This window comes from Leptodactylus fuscus, chromosome 7 (genome assembly GCF_031893055.1).
Source record: "Leptodactylus fuscus isolate aLepFus1 chromosome 7, aLepFus1.hap2, whole genome shotgun sequence".
NCBI classification, from domain to species: Eukaryota; Metazoa; Chordata; class Amphibia; order Anura; family Leptodactylidae; genus Leptodactylus; species Leptodactylus fuscus.
In genome coordinates this window covers 130229903-130256045 of record NC_134271.1, presented here as the reverse complement: position 1 = coordinate 130256045, position 26143 = coordinate 130229903, and the positions used below count along the sequence as shown (strand labels likewise).

Below are 26143 nucleotides of genomic sequence, written 5' to 3'. Positions count from 1 at the left end.
CTCCTTCTATCTCTAACAACTCCCAACTATTTCTTCTATCGCTAACCACTTCTGACTTCTCCTTCTATCCCTAACCACTCCCGAGTCCCCGACTACTCCTTCTATCCCTAACAACTCCCGACTACTCCTTCTATCTCTATCCTCTCCTGACTATTCCTTCTATTCCTAACAACTCCTGACTGCTCCTATCGCTAACCATTCCTGACTACTCTTTCTATCTGTAACCTCTCCTGACTACACCTTCTATCGCTAACCACTCCTGACTACTCCTTCTATCCTTAACCATTCCTGACTACTCCTTCTATCCCTAACCATTCCTGACTACTCCTTCTATCCCTAACCATTCCTGACTACTCCTTCTATCCCTAACCATTCCTGACTACTCCTTCTATCTATAACCACTCCGGACTACTCCTTCTATCCGTAAACGCTCCCAACTACTCCTTCTATCCCTAACCATCTGTAACCATTCCTGAATACTTTTCCTTCATGCTCTCTTTACTTCTACTCCCTCCCCCCTTCCTCCGTTCCTTCCTTCCTTCTTTCCTCCATTATATCTTATATCTTAGCTATCTATAGAATTTTTTGTCTATTCTTCCTGCTCCAGCGCATAAAGTGATACTAGGAGGGATTTTCTTATACAATGTGGGGATATTCTTCCTCTAATAGGTATAGTTTATCTCATCCCCTTCAGTATCTTTTCTTTTTTTCCTCTGCCCTTCTGCCTCAACCCTGTTGCTTAATAACTAAAAAAGATACCGCTACCATAATGCTCTTCTCTTCAGGGCACAGCTTTAACTCTTTCATTACTTCCTCTCCCCCAAGCTTGCCAAGCCCAATCCGCCAGTCTCAATATTAATTATGCAAATGTCACACCATTAGTATGCAAATGGTCTCCATGCCATGCAAGAGAGGTCTGTTGTATGCTAATTATTCTCGTCCACATGCAAATTGGATCTCAAGACGACCCCATTAGCTCAAAGCTTAAGGTCAGTAGGAATTCTGCTGGTGTTAAAGCGACAATGCCATTACTACTGAAAACATTGTCATTAACATGGAGAATCTTTACAATTTCAGGTCTTTCTTTACAAGTAATGTATGTACACAGTGACTGCACCAGCAGAATAGTGAGTGCAGCTCTGGAGTATAATACAGGATGTAACTCAGGATCAGTACAGGATAAGTAATGTATGTACACAGTAACTACACCAGCAGGATAGTGAGCGCAGCTCTGGAGTATAATACAGGATGTAACTCAGGATCAGTGCAGGATAAGTAATGTAATGTATGTACACAGTGACTGCACCAGCAGAATAGTGAGTGCAGCTCTGGAGTATAATACAGGATGTAACTCAGGATCAGTACAGGATAAGTAATGTAATGTATGTACACAGTGACTGTACCAGCAGAATAGTGAGTGCAGCTCTGGAGTATAATACAGGATGTAACTCAGGATCAGTACAGGATAAGTAATGTATGTACACAGTAACTACACCAGCAGGATAGTGAGCGCAGCTCTGGAGTATAATACAGGATGTAACTCAGGATCAGTGCAGGATAAGTAATGTAATGTATGTACACAGTGACTGCACCAGCAGAATAGTGAGTGCAGCTCTGGAGTATAATACAGGATGTAACTCAGGATCAGTACAGGATAAGTAATGTAATGTATGTACACAGTGACTGCACCAGCAGAATAGTGAGTGCAGCTCTGGAGTATAATACAGGATGTAACTCAGGATCAGTACAGGATAAGTAATGTAATGTATGTACACAGTGACTGGACCAGCAGAATAGTGAGTTCAGCTCTGGAGTATAATACATGATGTAACTCAGGATCAGTACAGGATAAGTAATGCAATGTATGTACACAGTGACTGCACCAGCAGAATAGTGAGCGCAGCTCTGGAGTATAATACAGGATAAGTAATGTAATGTATGTACACAGTTACTGTACCAGCAGAATAGTGAGTGCAGCTCTGCAGTATAATACAGGATGTAACTCAGGATCAGTACAGGATAAGTAATGTAATGTATGTACACAGTGACTGCACCAGCAGAATAGTGAGCGCAGCTCTGGAGTATAATACAGAATGTAACTTAGGATCAGTATTGGATAAGTAATGTAATGTAATGTACCAGCAGAATAGTGAGTGCAGCTCTGGAGTATAATACAGAATGTAACTTAGGATCAGTATTGGATAAGTAATGTAATGTATGTACACAGTGACTATACCAGCAGAATAGTGAGCGCAGCTCTGGAGTATAATACAGGATGTAACTCAGGATCAGTACAGGATAAGTAATGTAATGTATGTACACAGTGACTGTACCAGCAGAATAGTGAGCGCAGCTCTGGAGTATAATACAGGATATAACTCAGGATCAGTACAGGATAAGTAATATAATGTATGTACACAGTGACTGTACCAGCAGAATAGTGAGCGCAGCTCTGGAGTATAATACAGGATATAACTCAGGATCAGTACAGGATAAGTAATGTAATGTATGTACACAGTGACTGTACCAGCAGAATAGTGAGCGCAGCTCTGGAGTATAATACAGGATATAACTCAGGATCAGTACAGGATAAGTAATGTAATGTATGTACACAGTGACTGTACCAGCAGAATAGTGAGCGAAGCTCTGGAGTATAATACAGGATATAACTCAGGATCAGTACAGGATAAGTAATGTAATGTATGTACACAGTGACTGTACCAGCAGAATAGTGAGCGCAGCTCTGGAGTATAATACAGGATATAACTCAGGATCAGTACAGGATAAGTAATGTAATGTATGTACACAGTGACTGTACCAGCAGAATAGTGAGCGCAGCTCTGGAGTATAATACAGGATATAACTCAGGATCAGTACAGGATAAGTAATATAATGTATGTACACAGTGACTGTACCAGCAGAATAGTGAGCGCAGCTCTGGAGTATAATACAGGATATAACTCAGGATCAGTACAGGATAAGTAATGTAATGTATGTACACAGTGACTGCACCAGCAGAATAGTGAGCGCAGCTCTGGAGTATAATACAGGATGTAACTCAGGATCAGTACAGGATAAGTAATGTAATGTATGTACACAGTGACTGTACCAGCAGAATAGTGAGCGAAGCTCTGGAGTATAATACAGGATATAACTCAGGATCAGTACAGGATAAGTAATGTAATGTATGTACACAGTGACTGCACCAGCAGAATAGTGAGCGCAGCTCTAGAGTATAATACAGGATAAGTAATGTAATGTATGTACACAGTGATTGTACCAGCAGAATAGTGAGCGCAGCTCTGGAGTATAATACAGGATATAACTCAGGATCAGTACAGGATAAGTAATGTAATGTATGTACACAGTGACTGCACCAGCAGAATAGTGAGCGCAGCTCTAGAGTATAATACAGGATAAGTAATGTAATGTATGTACACAGTGACTGTACCAGCAGAATAGTGAGCGAAGCTCTGGAGTATAATACAGGATATAACTCAGGATCAGTACAGGATAAGTAATGTAATGTATGTACACAGTGACTGCACCAGCAGAATAGTGAGCGCAGCTCTAGAGTATAATACAGGATAAGTAATGTAATGTATGTACACAGTGACTGCACCAGCAGAATAGTGAGCGAAGCTCTGGAGTATAATACAGGATATAACTCAGGATCAGTACAGGATAAGTAATGTAATGTATGTACACAGTGACTGCACCAGCAGAATAGTGAGCGCAGCTCTAGAGTATAATACAGGATAAGTAATGTAATGTATGTACACAGTGATTGTACCAGCAGAATAGTGAGCGCAGCTCTGGGTATAATACAGGATAAGTAATGTATGTATACAGTGACTCAACTTCTTATGCAAATAATTTCTATATATAAAGTGTTAAATAGTTTTTAAAGGTGAACATATTGGTATTACTTTCTTTACGACAGGGAAATTTTTGTCGACTCAGATCTCGTCTTATCTTTCGCAATTATTATGGGATACATCATTTTAATTAGTAAACGTGTGACAAAAATGTGTTGATATGGCGTGACAGTCAGCTGCCGAGCTCATCCTGGTGTGTGATGGGGGAGCGGAGTGTAACACGGCCCAGATATTTCATTATAAACATCACAATGTGCGTTTCAAGAGCTATTTATAAATAATTGGTCGCCAACTTTGAAAAGGCACCGATCCTGCCTCCTGCTCTTCCTCCTCCCGGGTAATGTCACAAGTGAGACTCCAGCAGATCAATCTCTCAGGAAGAAACCCTTTTAAAGGATAATGACTTTTGTTTGTTTTTATCTTCGATTATTTCTGGGACCCTTGAAAACTTTGCAGCGGTTAAAGCAGTGATCCCAAATCTGAGGGTCTTGGACTGCTGCAAAACTATAACTCTCAGCATATCCTGACAACTTTACTCTGACTGTGTTGTGTATATAGCTGACGCTTGCTCACTTTCAAGGGTGTTTGAAGTTTTTGAAAACTCATCCATGTTTAGAACGAAAAAAGTCTCCAATCTCTGGCTCTCTCCAGCTGTTTGGAAACAGTGTCCTGCTTTCAAGGCATGTTGAGGGTTGTAGTTTACATGGTGGGCCACACGTTGGAGACCTTGACCATGTTTAGGGCAAAAGTCTCAAACCTGTTGGTCTCCAGCTGGTGGGAAATGTTATTTTCAGCAGTTGAAGAGACAACAGTTGGAGATCATTGGTTTAGAGAAATGTTTTTGTAACCTTTCAAGCCTTCAACCTGTAGCTGGTTGGAGGGGAAAGAGAGTTGTAGTTTTATGGTAGTCTCTTACTTTGGGCCTCCAGTTGGTGGGAAACAGTCTCCAGCTTTCAGGGAATGCTGGGAAGTGTAGGTTATAGCAGCTGAGTAGACAAAAATGGGAGACCATTGGTTTAGAGAAATGTTTTTGAAGACTTAGCTATCTGGCCTCCAACCTGTTGGTCTTCAACTGGTGGCAAGAAGTCTTTTACTGTCAGGATCAGTTTTATGACAACTGTGGAGACAGTGGTTGAAAACCATTGGTACAGACGAACGTTTTTGAAACTTTTGAAGACTTAGAAATGTTTAGAACAAAGCTTTATGACAATGGTTGGAGACCTTTGGTTTAGAGAATAGTTTTTGGAACCTTGGACGTGTCTCAAGCTGATGTTTCCATCCTTGAGTCTCCAAGGGAGTAGAAACAGTCATAGGCCTGGTTCACATCTATGTTTGGGTTTCCATTCAGGGAGTCTGCTTGGGTGATCCCCTGAATGGAAACCTATCCGCATAAAAAAGTGGTTACCTAATGAAAACCACGGACCCCATAGACTACAATGGGATCCATGTATTTTCTGCATGAAAAATGCAGAGAGTAAAGTACTGCATGTGGATAGAGGAACAAAATAGCCCAAACACAGATGTGAACCGGGCCTTAAGCTGTTAGAGCATGATGGGGGAGAACATTGGTTTAGGCCTCATACATACAACTGTAGAGTCCGTAAGACGGCATATAGATGGCTTCCATGTACGATCCTGCTCTTGACTGACCCATACATCTGATTGAATGAACCTTGACCACAAAATGGACCAGAATAGGACCTGTTCCATATTTTTCAGCTCAAGTTCATGGGTCCTACACAGACCAGCGATAAACACAACCATGTACATGGGGCTTTAGAAATGAATTTTTCCGTATAGTCTCCATAATAATAGATCCATCAATACAGGATGTCCATGGAGGTTGAGATGGTAGCCATGGTGGAGAGGTTTGGCAGCAATGATCTCCAACATTAAGAGTAGTGGTCTATCAATGACTGTATCCAATGAATAGATCTGTGTAAATCTGTTAAAAATGCTGGGAGTTGTAGCTTTCCTGCAGGTGGAGATCATCGGTCAGCATTGGTTTCCAACCTGTGACTCTCCACAATGTTGTTATAGTTGAAGGTTGACCATTGGTTTAGAGAATATTTTTGGGGTGGGAAAATCCATATTAATGTACAGCAACAGACCATGAGACACATCTCCATTTATTAATGATGTGTGAGATCCTAATGATACCATGCCTGGTCTACAAGTCTAGACCCTTCCAAGGCCTCCATGCCAGTGACAACACCTTGCAAAACTGACACCTCCCGGCCACCATGGGGGCACTTACTTCAATCGTAATGAAGTTATGTGTATTCAGTGATGGAGCTGTTACAGCATCTTCCTGAAAAGACACGGACTGTCAGTGCTCACAGATGGCGGTGGTATAATTAGTTTCTGAGCAAAGTGAATTTCATGCATAGTTGATATTCCAGAGATGTGTGATGTGTCAATTAGAAATGCCATTGGTGGAGGTCCGGCCGCTGGTCCTGACAGTGCTAGTGCCAGTGACGGTCAGACCTGGTGTGAGCAGTCCATGGGAAGCCCAGAGGACCTAGTAAAGTCTAAAGAGAGGTATTCAGTACTGTGCAAAAGATTTAGACGGGTGTGTATGCTGCAAAGTAAGAATTCTTTCAGAAAGTCTCAATAGTGTATTATTGGGATGTAAATCCCATCAATATTTGGTGTGACCTTTGCCCTTTGCCTTCCCATTAATTCTTCTTATAGACAGTTTTTGGCAGAACTCAGCAGGGAGGTTGTTCCCACCATCTTGGAGAACTAAGCACAAATCTTCTGTGGATGTAGGCTTGCTTCAATCCTTCTTACTCTTCATGTCATCCAAGACAGACTGGATGATGCTGAGATCTGGGCTATATCTGTGGTATATACATATAGTATATACCATGGGTGCACCTTCTGAGACATTGACGGCAAGTTCTCATTTGAGAAAATAATCTACAGCAGGTTTTATGTGTAAGCCAAGGTGCAAAAAAGGGTACATTTGCAGAATCTACTCCACCCTATGTATCCCCATGTATAGAAGGCTCCCTTATATCTATCAAATCTATTTTATATACCACTGATCTAGTGGATTAGACCAACAATATTGTGGAATTTGTAAAAAATGTGTCATAAATTATAGATATTTACCTACAGAATTCATTTGATTGGCACTGTCACCACGAGCATTTTGATGTTCTGTTTATCCAAATCCGTTCAGCCATTCCAAAGATATAAGCCCTGTTAGTATCAATACAAATTCGGTTTTAGTAGCCACAAGGGGGCACAACACTGTGGTTTGTCTCTAGACAGGGTCTGCGTGTTGTACGTCATACTCATCAATGCTATCGGGGCTTATATCTTTGGAATAGCTGAATAGATTTGAATAAACAAAGCACCAAAATGCTCTAGGTGGCAACGCCTATCACATAAACTATGTCATTGGGCTTTTAAGAACAGGTGCTCTTTAAAGAGGGTTATCCTACAGGCAGTTGTCATTACTTGAAACCCGTCAGGGGGATTTAGGCCTCATGTGTGTGACTCTTTAGAGGAGCAGCTCCACCCCCAGGACTCTTTACAGGTAATTTTAATATAGCTTTGTTACTTTGTTACTATACATCATACTGCATGGGCCAAGGGCACTCCAGTCTATCTTCTTATTACTGTCCCAGATAACAGGGTGGTGGTGGTTTGGGGTCCTAAACCTGTCAGGATCCCTTTAAGAGGGCTGCATTGTAATCATCTGTAACATTTGGTCTGTCTGTTCTCAGCCTCTTGGAATTTCTGTCTTTCGCCCGCCTTTATCAGAAATATCTGTTTACTTCCTCCATCATGCTCTGCCTGTCAGGAACCTTATTAGCGGGATGACACTCAACACAACCACCTAGGTAGCCTTGAAATAAATTCAGCCCTGCCACCTGGAATTATTTCCGCAGAGCCAAGAAAGTGGATTTATTGAGCACGGCATGCATTTCATGGCATAAGTCTCGGCATACGGTGTAGTGTGACCAAAATTACAGCAAAACAAACCATTGGAAATGAGTAAAAAGTCTGAGTATTCCTGTAGATACCGCTATATGACCAACATAAGAGTATACCGTAATATCCTATTCCTACTGTGTTTAACACCTATCCCTCCCAAACTAATATCACTAGGCATAAGAGTAGGGGGACCTACAAAGTACGCTATATGGCTTATGGGGGTTTCCATTCCCTTTGCTTCTCATCATGGACATTGGCACCTTTGTGCTAGGATATGCCATAAGCTTTTGACGGGACGGACGCCTGATAGCTGTAACTTCCACTAGAACAAAGTGTCAGTGGTGCGAAGAAATTGTCTAGTACCGTTGTCAGCGCCGCACCTCCCATGAGGCGACCTGAAGCGACCGCTTCAGGCGGCGCTATGCCAGGGCCCCGGGGAGGGCGGCATTTTTGCTTTACCTAAGCCAGTCCAGGACAAGCTGTCCTGGACTGGCTTAGCGTCACCGTCACCGAGCGGTGGATTGGGGAGGCCGCTGGAGCAGCGCTGCTCCAGCGGCCTCCCCTCACGCTCAGGCAGAGAGCAGGTCCTCTCCCTACCTGCTCTCTGCCTGCTAACACCACTCTGCCACGACCCCTTCGCTACGCCACGCCCCCTCCTCCCGGGGGGCGGCTTTCTGTCGTCCGCCTTGGGCGGCGACAAAGGTAGGTGTTCACTAGAGATGAGCGAGTACTGTTCGGATCAGCCGATCCGAACAGCACGCACGCATTGAAATGAATGAAAGCACCTGGTACTTCTGCTTTGACGCCGGCCGGCCGCTTAACCCCCCGCGTGCCGGCTACGTCCATTCATTTCAATGCGTGCGTGCTGTTCGGATCGGCTGATCCGAACAGTACTCGCTCATCTCTAGTGTTCACCCCTGCGTTGGCTACATAATCGACCATAGCATGGCAGACTCAGAATGGGTATCGTGTCTCCTTAAATTGAGTCTGTCACCAGAACCCAACATATCAACCCAGACCTGAAGTTAGATAGGTTAACTAGTTAGATAGGTTAGGCAGTGTTTTCCCCTTGCGAATCGGGGCCTCGGTTGATAAAATATCGCTGTTTTTGTCCATATGCAATTGAGCTCTTTGGAGCAATGAGGGTGTTGGAGTTCTTGACCTCTTTGGAGCAATCTTAACTTCAAAGAGTCATTTGTATATTGACAAAAACAGCAATATCTCGGCAATGGTGTCACCAAGAGAAAACACCTCTGTGGGGCTGGATTCTGGTGGAACATACCCTTTTACAAGTCATCTTTTGATACCCAGAGTCAATCAGACCATACATGCTGTAATAGGAATTCTGAGAAAACAATATGCAAATAAGTTGTCCTTAATTGGAAAAGGAGAAACCTGCTATAGCGCCACCTTTAGGAAGGTAGCTACCTATAGATCAATACCTGGTTTTCAAGACATCTAGTGCCATGATCTGGGATTGAAGCCAAACCAGCAGAATTTGGCCATTCTAGTGATCGCGGGAGATTCCCATTGATTAGGCTATGACTTTATTCACATTATAGTCGGAAGCTGTGTTTGAGGCCACATCAAAAACTCTGTTGGATAAGCTGTCAGTGCCGTCCTTCTTGACACCATAATGGAAACCCAATGGACTCCATTATAAGTCACTGGGGTTTGTTGGATGCCATTGGCGTAGTGTGATGGATACAGGACTAGCGCCATAGTTAATGGTATAGCAGTGCTTCCTGCAACCACCACTAGGGGCAGCTCACAACAGTCATAGTCTAAGTCCACCCAGATTACCATTTGCAGTATCAGAAGACTCCATTGGGTGGCACATGGCGGCATTACTTGATTTCTATACACAAGACAATTGGCTTGCTATAGGTTCTACGGTCACTTTTTTTGGTCTAGTTTCCACCTTTCCAACTTAGTACTGCTACATCTGGAATATTAGATAGTAGAACTAGGCGAGTGCCATCATATGGCTCAGCAGAATAATGAGTGTGATGTATGGACATTCTATAGACCCGTCTGCATTTCCGCCGTTGCTTTTCTTCCCCGTGTTCATGCCCCTGACGTTAAACTCATCTTTTTGCTGCCCGGACATGGCTCTCCGTTTGGGAAATGAGCCAGTCTGCCAGGTTTCTCTTATTCTGAAAGATGTTTGATAAGCGATTCAATTTCCCCTGGAGTTAACAGCCATGTCCAAGTGACTGATAGTCAGCGGGCGCGAGCAGCCTGCTAGATCCTACTCAATTTATATTGACCCGGGTGGCTGAGAGGCGTCTTTATTATAGAGAGAGCCAGAAACTCGCACTCTCCGCAGTCACTCCGCAGGAGGCGAATGTACGGCGGCTCCTTCTATGGGCAGGAGGGGGTTAATTGTCACACTGTATAGGCGTAGGCCCACGCGGCTGTCATTTCAGCCACATCTCCCAGGATTTTCCGCCGTCGCCTTCCTTCTGATGAATCTGCCTTGATTTGGATTTGTGTGCTATGCATATGTTTATCTCCGCTCCAGGTTTATAGCGTACGACTAGTCTACGTGTGAAGTGTATAACGCTCTAGGCTGTTTGTAAGCTCGGTAGGGGAAGGTGCCATAACACTTCCATCTCACGTGAATGAATGCAGATGTTGAGCTGCTCAGATATTTCACTAGAAGCTGGGAAATAAACCAAAAACAATAAACCAGTCCCGTAGAAGCTTCTTCATATCTATCAGAGAGGGTTCTATATGGGCGACCTTGCCAAATTCTGATGGCAAGGGGTCTACCTATTGGGAAGCTTACCCTCTTCCCCCATATAGCTATTTTTGGTAATAATAATGGTTACGTTGGATGATCCTGGATCGTGGTGGATCTGGCTATGGGTGAAGGTTAGTAACTAGAGATTAGCGAAAGGCGTTCAATCAAATTGATATTCGATAGAGTATCAGGCCGTTCGAGGTATTCGATTACAATCGAATACCACGAGGCAAACGCACTAAAAATTTGTATCTCCTCCCACCTTCCCTGGCGCTTTTTTGCATCAATAACTGTGCAGGGGAGGTGGGACAGGAACTACGACAATGGAGGCATTGAAAAAAATGTAAAAAACCCATTGGCTGCTGAAATTAGGTGACCTCCGATTTATACGAATAGTGGATTTAATATCCGGGTCATATGAGACTGTGAACTATGTGACTATGACACAGGGATAGATGTACAGGCAGGGATAGCTAAGGATTACCTTTATTTAGGTGGGAATGTTACTCACACAGCTCTTTGGGGCTCTATCTGGTCGGGATCCCTGTCAGCTTGCGATGTGCGGAAGCTGACTTTTTCCCATAGGAATGCATTGACCAGCATTGATTGGCCGAATGCCATACAGAGTACAGCATTCGGCCAATCAACGCTGGTTCTGCCGGAGGAGACTGAGTCTAAGATCGGTCCACAGCTGTCTCCATTCTGGTCCGATCTCAGATGTAGTAGTGTTGAGCGCACAGCTCTGCTACACCGGAGATGTAGCAGAGCTGGCCGGGCGCTGAGCTCTGCTACGCCCAAGATGTAGCAGAGCTGAGTGTGCGTTGAGCTCTGCTACATCCAGAGATGTAGCAGAGCTGAGTGTGCACTGAGCTCTGCTACATACAGAGATGTAGCTGTAAGGATTGGAGTCAGGGTCAGGCAGTGCAAAGTGACACAGCTGGGAAAGCAACACTGTGCAACTAATGACAAAAGGGGTCGCAGGCCCTGCAGCTATGACTATGCTGTAATATCTGAGATGAGGCGGACCAATGCACTTCCTAATTGAAGTGTGCCTACCACGGCTCCTAACCTTCTATCCGGCGGCTAGGATAAGGGGAGAGGAGGCCCTGAAAGTCCTAGGGACTGGAGTCACGGGGTCACACCTAAACAGAAAGCACAGTGTAAATGCAATGCAAAACAAAAGACTAAACAGCATGGAACCAGGGAGGACCACAAGTCCCAGCAAGACACAGAAGAGAAGGCGAGGTCAGACGAGCAAGAGGTCAAGCCAGGAGATATAATAAAAGGTACCTAATCAAAAGACAAGGGATAGTCAAAAATACAAGCCGGGTCTAAAAACCAAGAAACATATGGAATACAAACAGACAGGGAATCAGACTGAGCAGGGGGACCAGGAAACCCAAAGTGAATGGCTGGCAAGGATCCATGCCTGGGTGGGGATTAAATAGCAGCAGAAAAACACACCTGATGGCTAATGGCATGGAGACTGAAGGCAAGGAAAAGATTAACCCTTAATGACCTAAGCACACCCAATGGAACTCCTAACACGTCTCCCAGGGCGACGCTGCGCAGCAAGGAGACCGCGGCGACTCCGTATCCTGACAGTAGCAGAGCTGAGTGTGCGCTCAGCTCTGCTACACCAGAGATGCATCTCTGGTGTAGCAGAGCTCAGTGCACGACCAGCTCTGCTACATCTCAGGTGTAGCAGAGCTCAGCGCACACTCAGCTCTGCTACATCTCGGGTGTAGCAGAGCTCAGCGCACGGCCAGCTCTGCTACATCTCCGGTGTAGCAGAGCTGTGCGCTCAACACTACTACATCTGAGATCGGACCAGAATGGAGACTGCTGTGGACCAATCTTAGACTCCACCTCCTCCGGCAGAACCAGCGTTGACTGGCTGAATGCTGTACTCTGTATGGCATTCGGCCAATCAATGCTGGTCAATGCATCCCTATGGGAAAAAGCTCCCGCATATCGCAAGCTGACAGGGATCCCAACGTTATTCAATGACTTGGGCATGTTAGATGCCCCCAGACATGCTTCCCCTGCTGTTCCAGTGGCATTCCAGCGTGTTGGCATCAGTTCCTGGGGTGTCATAGTGGACTTGGTGACTCTCCTGAGTCAAAGGCTTCCCCTGAAACGAAGCATTTTTCCCCATAGACTATAATGGGTTCGATATTCATTCAAATAGTCGAATATTGAGGGACTATTCGAAACGAATATCGCATCTCGAATATTTCACTGTTCGCTCATCTCTATTAGTAACCTGTTAGTTTATAGGGCACCTGAAATGAAGGAATAGGTGTACAAACTTTTTTTTTTCCAGTAAAACGATAAGCTTGTGCTCAGGATACCTCTTTATTTTCCTGGTGTCACAGTTCCCCCATGACAGTACCTTTCACAGACAGCAGTTTACTGTGTAGATTTCATCAGTGACATCCGTCATATCCTCCATAATAGTGGCGGCCACAGTGCCCCATAACACGGCCAGTCATAATAAATAGTTTACTGTGTACATTTCATAAGTAACATATCTATTTCCCCCATAACAGTGCCATAGTCAACTGTATACACTTCATAGGAGAATTTAGTAGTACCCCCATAAGAATGACATGCCCAGTACCCTCATAGCTGTGCCCCTCACTTTGCCCCCATAACAGTAACAGACGTACTGCTGTTATAGTCAACAGTCTCATGTACCATCTTTAGCGCCCCCATCATTGACATCTAGGAATGCCTAAAATTTGCCAGCCTCGGTTCTCTCTTCGTGCCACAATGCAGTGCCCCATAACAGTGCCCATTAGTCACATGAGCCAGTTTCTATGCCTTAATATTATTACTTATATTGCACTATCATATTCCGCATTGCTTTACAGGTATATTGTTGACAGCATGTCTTTGGTGTGTGCGAGGAAACACTACACAACCACATACAAACTACTTACCTTGTCCTATGCCAGCTAACCACTGAGCCACGATGGCGCTCATATGTTGGTTCAGACGTGATACATTCTGGGAAGTGCTAGTGAGTGTGTATAATCCATACAGATATCCAATGATGTCATACAATGACATCACTTACTGCAGTACCGAGGAGAGATCCTTGTTCTACAGAGCCGGCCTTAAGTTGGGTGATACCCTGCGTGGTATCAACTGTGCCCATTCTGTACTCTTAGGCCCTGTTTACACGGGGCATGGGATGGCATATTTTGGTCCTGATTTTGACGCGGGTAGCTGCATCAGAATAGGACTGTCGCGGCTTCCCGCTCCGGAGTAGGCCCAAATGAATGAGCCTAGCCCGGAGGGTGCTGCCACGAGGCAGACGCTGGGGCTGAATCGGCCACGGAATCCTCCCGAAGAAAGGGCAGCTCGCTTCTTTTTTCCGCTAGCGGAAAAAAGAATGCTAGTGGTCTGCATACACCTCTATTGTGAGGGGGCAGATTTTGAGGAGGATTCAGCGCCCAAATCAGCCCCCTCTTGCCCCGTGTGAACAAGCCCTTAAACATCCCCATATAGCGTACTATCCTACAGCGTACAAATAACTATACTTTAAAGGGAATAATAATGCCTCATATAAAGGATAGTGACCAAATAACATGACCAAACGGGGTGCCCTGGAGCACCAGTCGCTGTCCTCTATTCAGTCTCTATAGGTAAGAATAGATAGCTAGATCCTATCCTGTGGACAGCCCCTTTAAGAGCTATTTTCCATATCATATACTCACCTTCCGTACTTACAACTCAAGGACGTCTCCTTCCTCTCCCCCAGCCTCTATATATTACAGCTCCTTACGCGGTGCCCTGGTTTTGCAGCTCCTGCAGTAGACCCCTTCACCCCCTCATGCCAGACATCAGCTCCGTCCTCCTGACTGTATACCCTGAGGCATTGCAGTACATTCCTACATTTCCCCCGAGCCTGCCACTTCCCAGCTAGCGCACATGATAAAATCAGCCTTATTTGGCCGTGAGTCTTCTGTGTCTTATCCCAAGCCACTCTGTCATTATTAGATTTATGTATTTGTTCCAAAGTGTTAAGGATCTGCTACGTTATCCGCAGCTCTAGTCTCTGTGCTTCATAAAGCATTGGCACTTAGCAGAGGAATAGAGAGAGGTGTGAGCTAAACATTGAATGGGTTTAGCAGAAACTTTATAGCTAGTCTGCTTTGCAGCAAAATGAGTCAGACAGCAGGTTCAACAATAAAGGGAAAATATGCCCAAATTATACACTACCTAAGCCCGGTTCATTCCCCGTTATGTGCGTTCACTGGCGGAATATCGGAAGTAGTTTATTTCACTTTACGTTTCTATGAAACGGCCATAAAAGTCATAAAACACTGCCCCCTAGTGGGCATGTTATTGTGAAATATCGTTTAATAATTACTTGTTGTTACTAGCGCAGTAATGGCGCTGTATTTTATCCATATGGGGATCAATGTTGAGCTTTGTCACATAAACCATTGGCAGCTCTAAAACGCAATATTCTAAGATTCGGTAAATTTCCTGGATTGCAGAATATAGAAAATATATACTGTTTAATATACAGTCCTATGAAAAAGTTTGGGCACCCCTATTAATCTTAATCATTTTTAGTTCTAAATATTTTGGTGTTTGCAACAGCCATTTCAGTTTGATATATCTAATAACTGATGGACACAGTAATATTTCAGGATTGAAATGAGGTTTATTGTACTAACAGAAAATGTGCGATATGCATTAAACCAAAATTTGACCGGTGCAAAAGTATGGGCACCTCAACAGAAAAGTGACATTAATATTTAGTAGATCCTCCTTTTGCAAAGATAACAGCCTCTAGTCGCTTCCTGTAGCTTTTAATCAGTTCCTGGATCCTGGATAAAGGTATTTTGGACAAACAATTCAAGTTCAGTTAAGTTAGATGGTCGCCGAGCATGGACAGCCCGCTTCAAATCATCCCACAGATGTTCAATGATATTCAGGTCTGGGGACTGGGATGGCCATTCCAGAACATTGTAATTGTTCCTCTGCATGAATGCCTGAGGATTTGGAGCGGTGTTTTGGATCATTGTCTTGCTGAAATATCCATCCCCGGCGTAACTTCAACTTCGTCACTGATTCTTGAACATTATTCTCAAGAATCTGCTGATACTGAGTGGAATCCATGCGACTCTCAACTTTAACAAGATTCCCGATGCCGGCATTGGCCACACAGCCCCAAAGCATGATGGAACCTCTACCGAATTTTACAGTGGGTAGCATGTGTTTTTCTTGGAATGCTGTTTCTTTTTGGACGCCATGCATAACGCCTTTTTTTATAACCAAACAACTCAATTTTTGTTTCCAAAATGAAGCTGCCTTGTCCAAATGTGCTTTTTCATACCTCAGGCAACTCTATTTGTGGCGTACGTGCAGAAACGGCTTCTTTCTCATCACTCTCCCATACAGCTTCTATTTGTGCAAAGTGCGCTGTATAGTTGACCGATGCACAGTGACACCATCTGCAGCAAGATGATGCTGCAGCTCTTTGGAGGTGGTCTGTGGATTGTCCTTGACTGTTCTCACCATTCTTCTTCTCTGCCTTTCTGATATTTTTCTTGGCCTGCCACTTCTGGGCTTAACAAGAACTGTCCCTGTGGTCTTCCATTTCCTTACTATGTTCCTCACAGTGGAAACTGACAGGTTAAATCTCTGAGACAGCTTTTTGTATCCTTCCGCTGAACAACTATGTTGAACAATCTTTGTTTTCAGATCATTTGAGAGTTGTTTTGAGTAGCCCATGATGCCACTCTTCAGAGGAGATTCAAATAGTAGAACAACTTGCAATTGGCCACCTTAAATACCTTTTCTCATGATTGGATACATCTGGCTATGAAGTTCAAAGCTCACTGAGGTTACAAAACCAATTTTGTGCTTCAGTAAGTCAGTAAAAAGTAGTTAGGAGTATTCAAATCAATAAAATGATAAGGGTGCCCATACTTTTGCACCGGTCAAATTTTGGTTTAATGCATATTGCGCATTTTCTGTTAGTACAATAAACCTCATTTCACTCCTGAAATATTACTGTGTCCATCAGTTATTAGATATATCAAACTGAAATGGCTGTTGCAAACACCAAAATATTTAGAACTAAAAATGATTAAGATTAATAGGGGTGCCCAAACTTTTTCATAGGACTGTATATAATCTCAGAAGGGTAACTACCAGGGTAGGAGCGGTAGCGGTTGCCACAGGGCCCGAGACATTAGGGGCCCGGCGACAGCCGCTACCGCTGCCCTTTTTTTTCCCTTAATAGGCCGTTACCGGCTGGAGTTACTCCGGCCGGTAACGGGCCCTACTTACTTACCAATCCTGGCAGAGGTCGGGATCGGTAAGTGATGCAGCAGGCCCCACAAACACTATTATTATAGTTGGGGTCTTTTCAGACCCCCGAGTATAATGATTGGAGGCCCAGGAGAGGTAAGGGAACATATAAAAACTGTGTTACTTACCTCTCCGGGTTCCAGACAGGCTTCGGCCTACTTCTGTGACGTCCCTTACGTCACATGACCGATGCCTGCGTCCAGGGTCATGTGACATCCCGGACGTCATTGAAGATGGCCGACACCACCGAGGACTGCAGTGGAGCCAGGAATAGGTAAGTGACAGTGTTTTTTATGTTGGTATACCCTCTCGGTCTCCGATTATTATACTCTGGGGTCCACAATGGGGCATAATACTGTGTGCAGGGGCCACTATGTATGGGGGAGGGGTCGGCTTGGGGTCTTCGGTGTCGATCAGGGAGGGAGAGGGCGCCCCATGTCAAAAGTTTGCCACGGGCCCCGCCATTCCTAGTTATGCCACTGTATAATCTATACATACAGTATATAATATGTATATAATCTGATATCTGAGCTACTGCCATGATGACCACGGCTTGAGGGAGACGTCCCAACTGGGCGCAGGAGCTTAAGGGGGTCCATAAGGTGTCTCTTAAGGAGACCATATATACCTATGAACAATACCTTATAGTTGGGGGTTTGGTACAGATTTTGCATTGGGATCCAGGAGCTTTTAGGTAAGTTCACATGGCAGAAAATGACCATAGACGCAACTGATGGCAGAACATGGTGAAAGTTCCCGTTTGCCAAGAGTTTAAGAGCTGACATCTGAACAATGGGTCTGATCTACCTCAAAGTCAGCATGAGATGTCTCCATGTGAACATACCCTAAGAGCCATGGCTGCTGATCTGCAGTGTAGCACTGATGTATTATTAGGGCTCTTATTTTCCCCCCGGAATCAGTATCCGTAGCCATATGACATCATAAGTGTTCAGTCATTTCCAGACTTGTGACCTCATCCATTGGCCAGTGATGTCATCAGTGAGTTGGGAAGCTCATGAAGGCTACTCACCCCGGTGTGTGATAATACATGCTACCGTTGTGATCCTCTATGATCGTTGTCTGATTACATTGTCATCTTTCTTACAGATCAACCCACAGCAAAGATTGAATCTCGGCCCAACCTGCCAAGGGAGGGGGACCGGCTGCAGCTGCAGTGCGATGCCTTCGGGAATCCTGAGTGAGTACGGAGCTGCAGTATAAGACACTTTATTGGCTGGAGAACTCTTTTTGTATCAGGACTACTTTTCTTGAGTTAGGTGACACGCTAGGGGATCATGGACAGGTAGTGATGGCATGTAGAGGACACTGCGCCAAATTTTTTAGATGTCATGTTGGCCCCATACGTCAATGATTAGCACTTGCCTCATAGTCATACCTTCTCCATGACCATGTTTCTCCCAATGTCCTCCTGCCCTGGACAATGTCAGGTTGTATGAGTTACACCTACTGGTCAGACCTCTACTGGAACCTTATTGTAACTCCCAAGCCAAAAGGGATGGTTAAAGGAATTGTTCAGAATTTGGGACATACACTACTAAATACTGCTAGTCAACAGCACAAAACAACCAAACACACCCATTGGTTGCCACTGACTGAAGAAATTGGAAAATGCTACACCAGCCTAGCATCCTCTGGTCCATCATGCCACAGCCGTCCCCGCTTTCCCACATAGGGACTAGCCTGACCAGGCCCCAGCCTCATATTGTACACACCTCGAACACTAGCAACTCATATGGTTAACCCACACTCTGCTTAATGGTGGCCAACTTTCTCCTTATATCAGCATGGTGGCGCAGGTCAACGGTGTTACTACTACACTCCGTCCCCGGCTGACCTCAGGCTCTTTGTAGTACAACAGCCTGATGGAGGAGCATGTGGAGGAGGGAAGTACTAGTTGGTCATGGTTGAGTGTCTTGTAGGCTATAGTCATCTCCACCAGCACTCCTCAAGGACTGGTGCAGGGCAAAGGGTGTCGGGGGTATAAAAGTTGATGGCAGTAGTTTCCACTGAGGAAGACCCTCTGGTACAGTCTCCTGCTTGATGGTGGTTGGAGTGCCCTCGATGTTGGTGCAAACAACTCCTCAGGAGACACTTGGCAATGGTGCAAACTCCTGGACAACCCTTTTAACTCTTTTAGCAATGTTTCACCGGGACACTACTCTAGGCCTGCCCAATACTGTCATCCAAGTGATGTGCAAGGTGAACAGTATATACGGTATAAACATAGTATGGCGGTCTGCAGGTTGTAATACAGTAAGTACACTCCATTCACCCCTCTATGTTACAGCAGAGCCTACGACCATTGAGCACGGCAATAATATGGCTTGTCGTGCTATATGAGTATGGCACGCTGTATTCCATTATGAGATTTCACTACAGGGGCTAAGCTTATACCATGAATTTTGTTTTCTCCAGAAAGTAAGCACATTTCTATTTTTGACTTTTTACCTTCCCTTTGCTTAAATTATGGGTCAGCTGTACTACCAGGAACATGCTCATGTTATTACTGACCTGACCTTTACTGACCACAGAACATAAAAATAAGAAGAAATGTCACTGGTATCGCTCAGATATGGGAAAAGTTGTGCTAAAAGCAACACTCAGCCCAAGACAGGCAGAAATTTAAAGGGTCCAGCCTATCGGCAGAACATTACAATGTGGAGGAGCTGAGCAGAATATATATGGATATATTTTATAGGATTGCATGTGTAATTCAACAGGATCCCGGCACTTATTGTGTAACGTTATTCCTCAAGGTGTTCTCTCGTGATCTCATAGGGTTATATGGTGATATCAGAAGGTTGTATGGTGATCTGGTAAGGATCTGTGGCCATTTCATAGGGTTCTGTGGTGATTTCAATGGGTTCTGTGGTGATCTCATATGGTTTTTATGTTGAGGTCAGGCTTTTCTGGTGATCTTACGGGGTTCTGTGGTGATCTCAAAGGGGTGTTTGGTGAACTTCTAAGATTCTTTGGTGATCTAATATGGTTTTTGGTGATTTCATGTGGTTTTCTAATGATTTATGGGATACTGCGTTGATCTCATAGTGTTTTCTGGTGGTTCTTTGTGTGCTCTGGTGATCTTGTAGCTTTCTGTGGTGAACTCATTGGGTTTTCTTTTGGTTCTTTGTGTTCTCTGGTGATCTTATAGCTTTCTGTAGTAATCTCATAGGGTTCTATAGTGATCTTGTAGGATTCTTTGGTTATCTTATAGGAATCTGTGGTAATGTCATAGGGTTCTATAGTGATCTGTGTATGTAGTGGAATTGTGTGACGCATAGTCAAAATACGTTATGTATGATGACCATGTGAACTTAGGCCTAGCCACAATTTTCACATAGAGAAGATGACTCATATAACATGTCATGTATAACAGTCAGTAATCTTCATTACTCACTGCTACTAGTCCTACCTCAGCATTTCCAAGGGTCTCACCTCTCCCACATCTCACCTTGGCACCATCTTCCATCCTTACTGCTCTCCACCTCCTACACTTGACTTCTCGAGCAAATGTTTGGCAGCCACGTTGAGCACTCAGACTGGAGACACAGCACGACCAATAATCCAATCTATCACTGATATATAAACCATTTATAGACCATTAGTGGTTCCATCACACAACCCAGGCAGTGTGAGCAGCCTACAGGCCAGTAACACTTATTCCTCATCACCTTGGCAAAGCCGTGGCGACACCAGGACCCACCAGCCTTAGGGACCTCGGTTAATCTAAGTAAATATATTCTAAACCTTTTGAAGAAGACTAAACATGAGCGAATAGTATTCGTCGAATCCCACGCTCCCATAGGAATGCGCGTAAGTGGCCGAACACCAAGGGGTTAAGCGCAGTGAATATTTGATGCGGTGTTCGGCTGCTTACACGCATTCCTATGGGAGCGAGGTATTAGACAAAAACTATCCGCTCAACACTAAAGAAGACCCTCTCCCTCTATTTCCACTGATTCAGACATTTAGAATTTTTTCTCTAGCCAACACCGTTCCTGAGCAGTTGATGTTGTTTTGGTGCCCAATATCTTCAGTAGGCTGTCTGCCAAGTGTGTGATTTCATGGAGGAGCAGGTAAAGGTAGGGAGTGATTCAGATCTCTCTGATACTGTCCAATCAGAAGCAAACAGAGAGTTCAGAATCACGCCCCCTTGTCTGTTTCTGCCTTAGGCCACCTACTTGCCCATACAGAGCCTAGTTAGCTTACAAGGCACCAAAACTAACTGCACTGATGGCTTGGGAACGGCGGGGGCTAGAGAAAAAATTCCAACTTTGCCGAAATCATATACTATGATCATGCTAAACCTGTCAACCAGTCAGTAGGGATGTATACTGCAGGGATGTACATAGAGACATCCCAGGCAGGTGTTATGGGGCCCATGACACAAGAGGGGCCCCGATTAGGCCACAATGGCAATGAACATTTGACAAGGAGACAACTTTAGTATGATGCCACTTTAGGAGGGGGCTAAAAACATCAGGATGGTTATGGTGGGTTAATCCATATTTTTTTTTACTATGACCCTGTCCACATACATGCCCTGAAGCCCAATAATAATAAACTCAGGGAGCTTTATAGCTTACAAATATTACAGGGATTTTTCATATTTATGGCCTGTCCTTAGGATAAGCTATAAATATGTGATCGGTGGTGAGCAATAATAGGATCTTTCATAAGTTTTGCTCACTACCCCACACACAGACGTATATAGGGCCATAGAAATGAATGGGTCAGTGTGCTAGACATAAAAACACGGCTAATACACGGTCATGTACATGAGGCCTGCCAGGGCCAGACACACCACACTGACAAAGCAAATATACATTTCTAGGAGGAATAGCAGAGGATCGAAACAAGGCAGAATAAAAATATGATCCAGAATTATTATTTCTTGGGAATACAAGTATATACTAAGACAGACGTGTCAGGAGAGCCGAGACATCTGATCAATACAGTCATGTAAATTGATCTGTCTTGCGATAGACGCCAGGAATACAAATAGATTGTCAGTCCCCCCGATACCTCCCCCTCCCCATGATGTTCGGCATCATTATTACAGTAGCGGCCTACCTCCCCAATTACTTGTCATGTGTACCCCTATGGAGCCTACCGTGCGATTTGAGAAGTCCCTGCTTTTATTATGTAATTCTCCTGGGCCGCATTAATTAGCTGATCGTCATTATCCTTAATTAATGAGTACAGGTTAATTAAATCAATAGGAAACTCGGAATCTAAGCCTCCGTAAGTGAGGTCATGTAATGCTTGATCCATCAGTAATATCCCTCTATTATACGACATATGACATCATTAAAGGCTTATTACGGTTCCGCTCCGGCTACGTGGTGGCTCAGCTTTGTATCTCCGTTCCCTTTGTAGCGATACACGTGTCTGTTTTTTTGTTTTTCTATCGCCCCTAGTCAGTTTACCATCCGACAATAGCATCTTAACGCTTTGAACAAAAAGACTCCATGGCGGCACAGTTTATTTCACATTGAAACGTATTGATTTACGCCGCTCTCGAAAAAAAAGAAAAAAAGTGTGGATGCCTCCGAGTATTGGAAGTGATCCCAATGAATGATGTGTGATCTGCAAACAAAATAGAAATTTATATATAGAGCGCGGTTATACGTAGAACGCAGGAAAAAGTAACTGCCCCCTTAGCAGATATCAGTCTTCCACCGTGCCGTCGAGGACGTTTGGCCTAGAACGGCTTTAATTTACTGGGTAGTTTCTCCAGCATGGATTGCTTCGTCCTGCTTCAGAAGAGATGAGAAAGAGTGGCCATATAAACCGTATACATGTAAGAGTGAAGCCGGCCAAACCCAAGGATTACAGCAGGAGCGGCCATCTTCTGTAAGGGGTTGTGTTGAGGGAAATCAGGATCAAGAATGTCTCATTTCAATGCCCGATCCATTGTTCTTGAGTAATAAGTCGTCACTAGAAGTGTCTGTCAGCAGCATGCTCCTATAGGCAACAGTGGCGTAACTAGGAATGGCAGGGCTCCATGGCGAACTTTTGACATGCCCCCCCCTCCCCGACCGACGCCCCATAGTGGCCCCTGCACATAGTATTATGCCCCATAGTGACCCCTGCACACAGTATTATGCCTCATAGTGGCCCCTGCACACAGTATTATTCCCCATAGTGGCCCCTGCACACAGTATTATGCCCCATAGTGGCCCCTGCACATAGTATTATGCCCCATAGTGACCCCTGCACACAGTATTATGCCCCATAGTGACCCCTGCACACAGTATTATGCCTCATAGTGACCCCCTGCACACAGTATTATGCCTCATAGTGGCCCCTGCACACAGTATTATTCCCCATAGTGGCCCCTGCACACAGTATTATGCCCCATAGTGACCCCTGCACACAGTATTATGCCCCATAGTGGTCCCTGCGTATACTATTATGCCCCATAGTGGCCCCAGTACATACTATTATGCCCCATAGTGGCCCCTGTACACAGTATTATGACCCATAGTGGCCCCTGCACACAGTATTATGCCCCATAGTGGCCCCTGCACACAGTATTATGCCCCATAGTGGCCCCTGCACACAGTATTATGTCCCATAGTGGCCCCTGCACACAGTATTATGCCCCATAGTGGTCCCTGCGTATACTATTATGCCCCATAGTGGCCCCAGTACATACTATTATGCCCCATAGTGGCCCCTGTACACAGTATTATGACCCATAGTGGCCCCTGCACACAATATTATGGCCCATAGTGGCCCCAGTACACAGTATTATGGTCCATAATGGCCCCAGTACACAGTATTATTCCCCATAGGGGTCCCAGTACACAGTATTATGCCCCATAGTGGCCCCTGCACACAGTATTATGCCCCATAGTGGCCCCTGCACACAGTATTATGCCCCATAGTGGCCCCTACACACAGTATTATGCCCATAGTGGCCCCTGTACACAGTATTATGCCCCATACTGGCACCTGCACACAGTATTATGCCCCATAGTGTCCCCTACACACAGTATTATGCCCCATAGTGTCCCCTGTACACAGTATTATGCCCCATAGTGGCCCCTACACACAGTATTGTACCCCATAGTGGCCCCTGCACACAGTATTATGCCCCATAGTGGCCCCTGTACACAGTATTATGCCCCATAGTGGCCCCTACACACAGTATTATGCCCCATAGTGGCCCCTGCACACAGTATTATCCCCCATAGTGGCCCCTGCACACAGTATTATTTCCCTTAGTGGCCCCTTCACACAGTATTATCCCCCATAGTGGCCCCTACACACAGTATTATGTCCCATAGTGGCCCCTTCACACAGTATTATGTCCCTTAGTGGCCCCTGCACACAGTATTATGTCCCATTGTGGCCCCTGCACACAGTATTATGCCCCATAGTGGCCCCTGTACACAGTATTATGCCCCATAGTGGCCCCTACACACAGTATTATGCCCCATAGTGGCCCCTTTACACAGTATTATGCCCCATAGTGGCCCCTTTACACAGTATTATGCCCCACTGTGAATACCCATGAACAATTATTATACAATTATTATACTCTATATAATCAAAGACCCAGGGGAGGGGGGATACAAACATTAAAAACACTGTCATTTACCTATCCCTGGCTCCGCTGAACTCCTCGTTGGTGTTGGCCATCTTCAATGAAGTCCGGACGTCACATGACCCAGGACGCAGGCCCTGATCATGTGACATCAGGGACGTCACACAACTAGGCCCGAAGAATGTCTGGGGCCTGGAAAGGTAAGTAACACTGTTTTTTATGTTCCTTTACCTCTCCCGGGCCTCTAATCATTATACTTGGGGGTCTGAAAAGACCCCCAAATATAATATTAGTATTTATGGGGCCTGTGACGTCACTTTCCGATCCTGGCAGGGGCCAGGATCGGTAAGTAAGTAGGGCCCATTACCGGCCGGAGTAACTCCAGCCGGTAACGGCCTATTAAGAAAAACAAAAAAGGAAGTGGTAGCGGCTGTCGCCGGGCCCCTAATGTCCTGGGCCCTGTGGCAGCTGCTGCTGCTGCTACCCCGGTAGTTACGCCCCTGATAGGCAACATGTACACTTAGTGTAACCAAGCATGCATGTGTATGTGGGAGTTGAGCTGAGGTGACGCGACTTGGCCACCACTTAGACAATGCAGCTGCGATTACGGCTTTGCTTTTTGTGTATGTGCTCATAGCCTTGGTGAAGCGTTATCTGGTGGGGGTGCCTGGGGTTAAACCCACCATCAATCTGCTATTTATGACCTTTCCTAAGTCGTCATGCAAAACTGATAGTGACCTCCATTTTCTAATCTCAGGCCAGTGACATCACATCCATTGGTCACATAGCCATGCTACAATTCCGTCACATTCAAATGAATGGGGCTGAGCTGCAATACCAAGCACAGCCACTATACAGTGAACGGCGCTGTGCTTGGTAAGTAGTGTATAGGCCGCAGCAATCAGAATTATAGTCCTGGCCACCCTTTTAAGGTTCTGGGACACCACAAACCTCAATGGAAGTCATTATTTCTAAACAAGAAGACTTGGAGCAATGGTGAGTGTTCTTAGGAGTGACACATTCAAGTAATTCAAGATGTCACAAAACATCCCCCAAAATTTTCAAAAGCTGAAAGTTAAAGGGGACTATAGTATTAATAGCCTATCCTTAGCATAGGCCATCAATACTTGATCGGTAGAAGCCTCATGTCAAAAAAATAATGGAGCTCCAACTCAGGCACAGCTCTGTACATGTGGTTGTGACTATTAAAATGGTTCCCTGGGTTTATAAATTGGTGACCTATCATCAAATTAAGTTTTGTGGAGATCCAACACCCGGGGGCCCTGGCCGAGGCTACAGCATTCAGATGAGCATTGCCGCTTCTTCTGACAAAAGCAAGCACAGCACCACACATTGTATAGTGGCCCTGCTTGGTATTGCACCTCAGCACCATTCACTTGAAAGGGACTGAGCAGCTCGTAGACCATGTAACCATTGAATGTGATGTCACATGACCTGTGAAGTGGAAGTGGGCCAGAGGCAGCTACCACTTCATACAACTGATCCTTGGGGGTCCTAGGTGTCAGCGCCCATGATGACCTACTGCGGAGGGAGCTGGAGCTGACCTTACATGTAGACCCCCCAATATGGCTATATTTGAGTAGCTCTTCTTCGCTCAACAGTGATACAAAGTGATGATATCCAGTTGTAGGAAATATA

General features: G+C 44.9%; 1 protein-coding gene across 3 annotated transcripts in view; it reads left to right on the top strand.

Moving 5' to 3' along the window:
• CADM3 (cell adhesion molecule 3) overlaps nucleotides 1–26143 on the top strand; it is a 310756-nt gene that overhangs the window by 264982 nt on the left and 19631 nt on the right. For all 3 annotated transcript variants that reach the window (XM_075283074.1, XM_075283076.1, XM_075283075.1), the window contains one exon: nucleotides 18016–18106. In XM_075283074.1, coding sequence (XP_075139175.1) covers nucleotides 18016–18106 — 91 coding nt within the window. The remainder of the gene's footprint in view (nucleotides 1–18015; nucleotides 18107–26143) is intronic.